Raw genomic sequence first — 1453 nt, forward strand, 5'->3', positions numbered from 1 at the left:
AAAAAAAAAAAAAAGAAAAAATAAATAAATAAATAAAAAATGAAACAGGTGCTGAGTGCAGTTTTGTACACATTAATCCCAGCACTCAGTAGGCCGAGGCAGGTGAATTTCTGTGAATCTTCAAAGCTAGTTCCAGGTCAGCCAGAGATACACAGTGAGACCTTGACTCAATTATATAAAAGTGAAATAAAACCTAGGAAGCCAGATCCACACCTCCCTCCCACCCAGGCCTGAGCCTCACCTTTGAAATATTTGACTGTCTTCACTTTTAGTTCCAAGGTGGCGTCCTCGTCACACACAAACACAGTGCGGGGGTGCTGCTGAAAGGCGGACACTGTCCACATGTGGTTCACGCCCTCCTCGATGGCTTTGTACAGAGCGAAGGCCTTGTGAGCGCCTGTGATGAGGATCATCACCTGGGGATCAGACAACAGGCAGGGATGCAGGCTCACAGGCAGGGATGCAGACTCAGAAAAGCTGCCCTTGTCAGCTCTCCTTCAGGATCACAGAATTGGAAGTACTACTGTGGCTCCGTGCAGTGTTCTCTATTTATAGAAAGCAAAGGCATGGCCCCACTGGAGCTAGGACACCAAGAGCAGAGGTGCTGAGGTGACCCTAAGAACTCACTCTACAGACTGTCCTCTCATCTGAGTCCCCCACTCCCCACCCATGGAGTGGGCAATCTGAGATGGGGTCTGGCTGGCCTAGAACTCGAGATCTGCTTGCCTCTGTCTCCTGAGTGCTGGGATGAAAGGAAGGCATTATTGTTCTTGTCTCAACGCACTGAACACAGAGGCACAGGGAGGTGACTAAAGCCCTAACTACTTCTGGCCTTTGTTCCATTTCCCGATCAGATGCCCTCTCTGTTACAGTGGGCCTGCAAACTCTCATGCTTTCAAGATACAAGCAGACCCTGAGGGATGGATTCAGCCACCTGGTGGAAATCCAGGTACCATTAATTCACTAAAGTTTACCTCTCCACTGATTTAGATGCTTACGAACTTGAGCAAAGAAATTGGAAAGTAAACATCTACAGCCATTTCCCCCTGAGTGCAATACCCCAGAAAAACAACAACAACAAAAAAAAATGCTTCAAAATTCAAACACAGAGGCCAGTGAATGGCTCAGCAAGCAAGGAAAGGTGCTTGCAGCCAAGCCTGACAATCTGAGGTCATCCCTGGGTCTCCCATGGAGGAGAAAAATGACTCACAAGTTACCTATGAGCTCCCTGAGAGTGCTGTGACATGCATTTTCATACACATATATACACATATATACACATATATACACACATATACACATATATACACATATATACACATATATACACACATATACACATATATACACACATATACACATATATACACATATATACACATATATACACACACATGCGGATGTGCATGAGAAATATGATTCTGAAAAATAAAAGTAAAATTCAGACACAGTA

The 1453-nt window shown here is 44.8% G+C and overlaps 1 protein-coding gene across 2 annotated transcripts in view; it reads right to left on the minus strand.

The window, feature by feature from the left end:
• The window catches only part of Gnpda1 (glucosamine-6-phosphate deaminase 1), a 14907-nt gene that overhangs the window by 5697 nt on the left and 7757 nt on the right, over positions 1–1453 (minus strand). For both annotated transcript variants that reach the window (XM_021150345.2, XM_021150346.2), the window contains exon 6: positions 242–416. In XM_021150345.2, coding sequence (XP_021006004.1) covers positions 242–416 — 175 coding nt within the window. The remainder of the gene's footprint in view (positions 1–241; positions 417–1453) is intronic.

The sequence above is a fragment of the Mus caroli genome, chromosome 18 (assembly GCF_900094665.2).
Source record: "Mus caroli chromosome 18, CAROLI_EIJ_v1.1, whole genome shotgun sequence".
Classification (NCBI taxonomy): domain Eukaryota; kingdom Metazoa; phylum Chordata; class Mammalia; order Rodentia; family Muridae; genus Mus; species Mus caroli.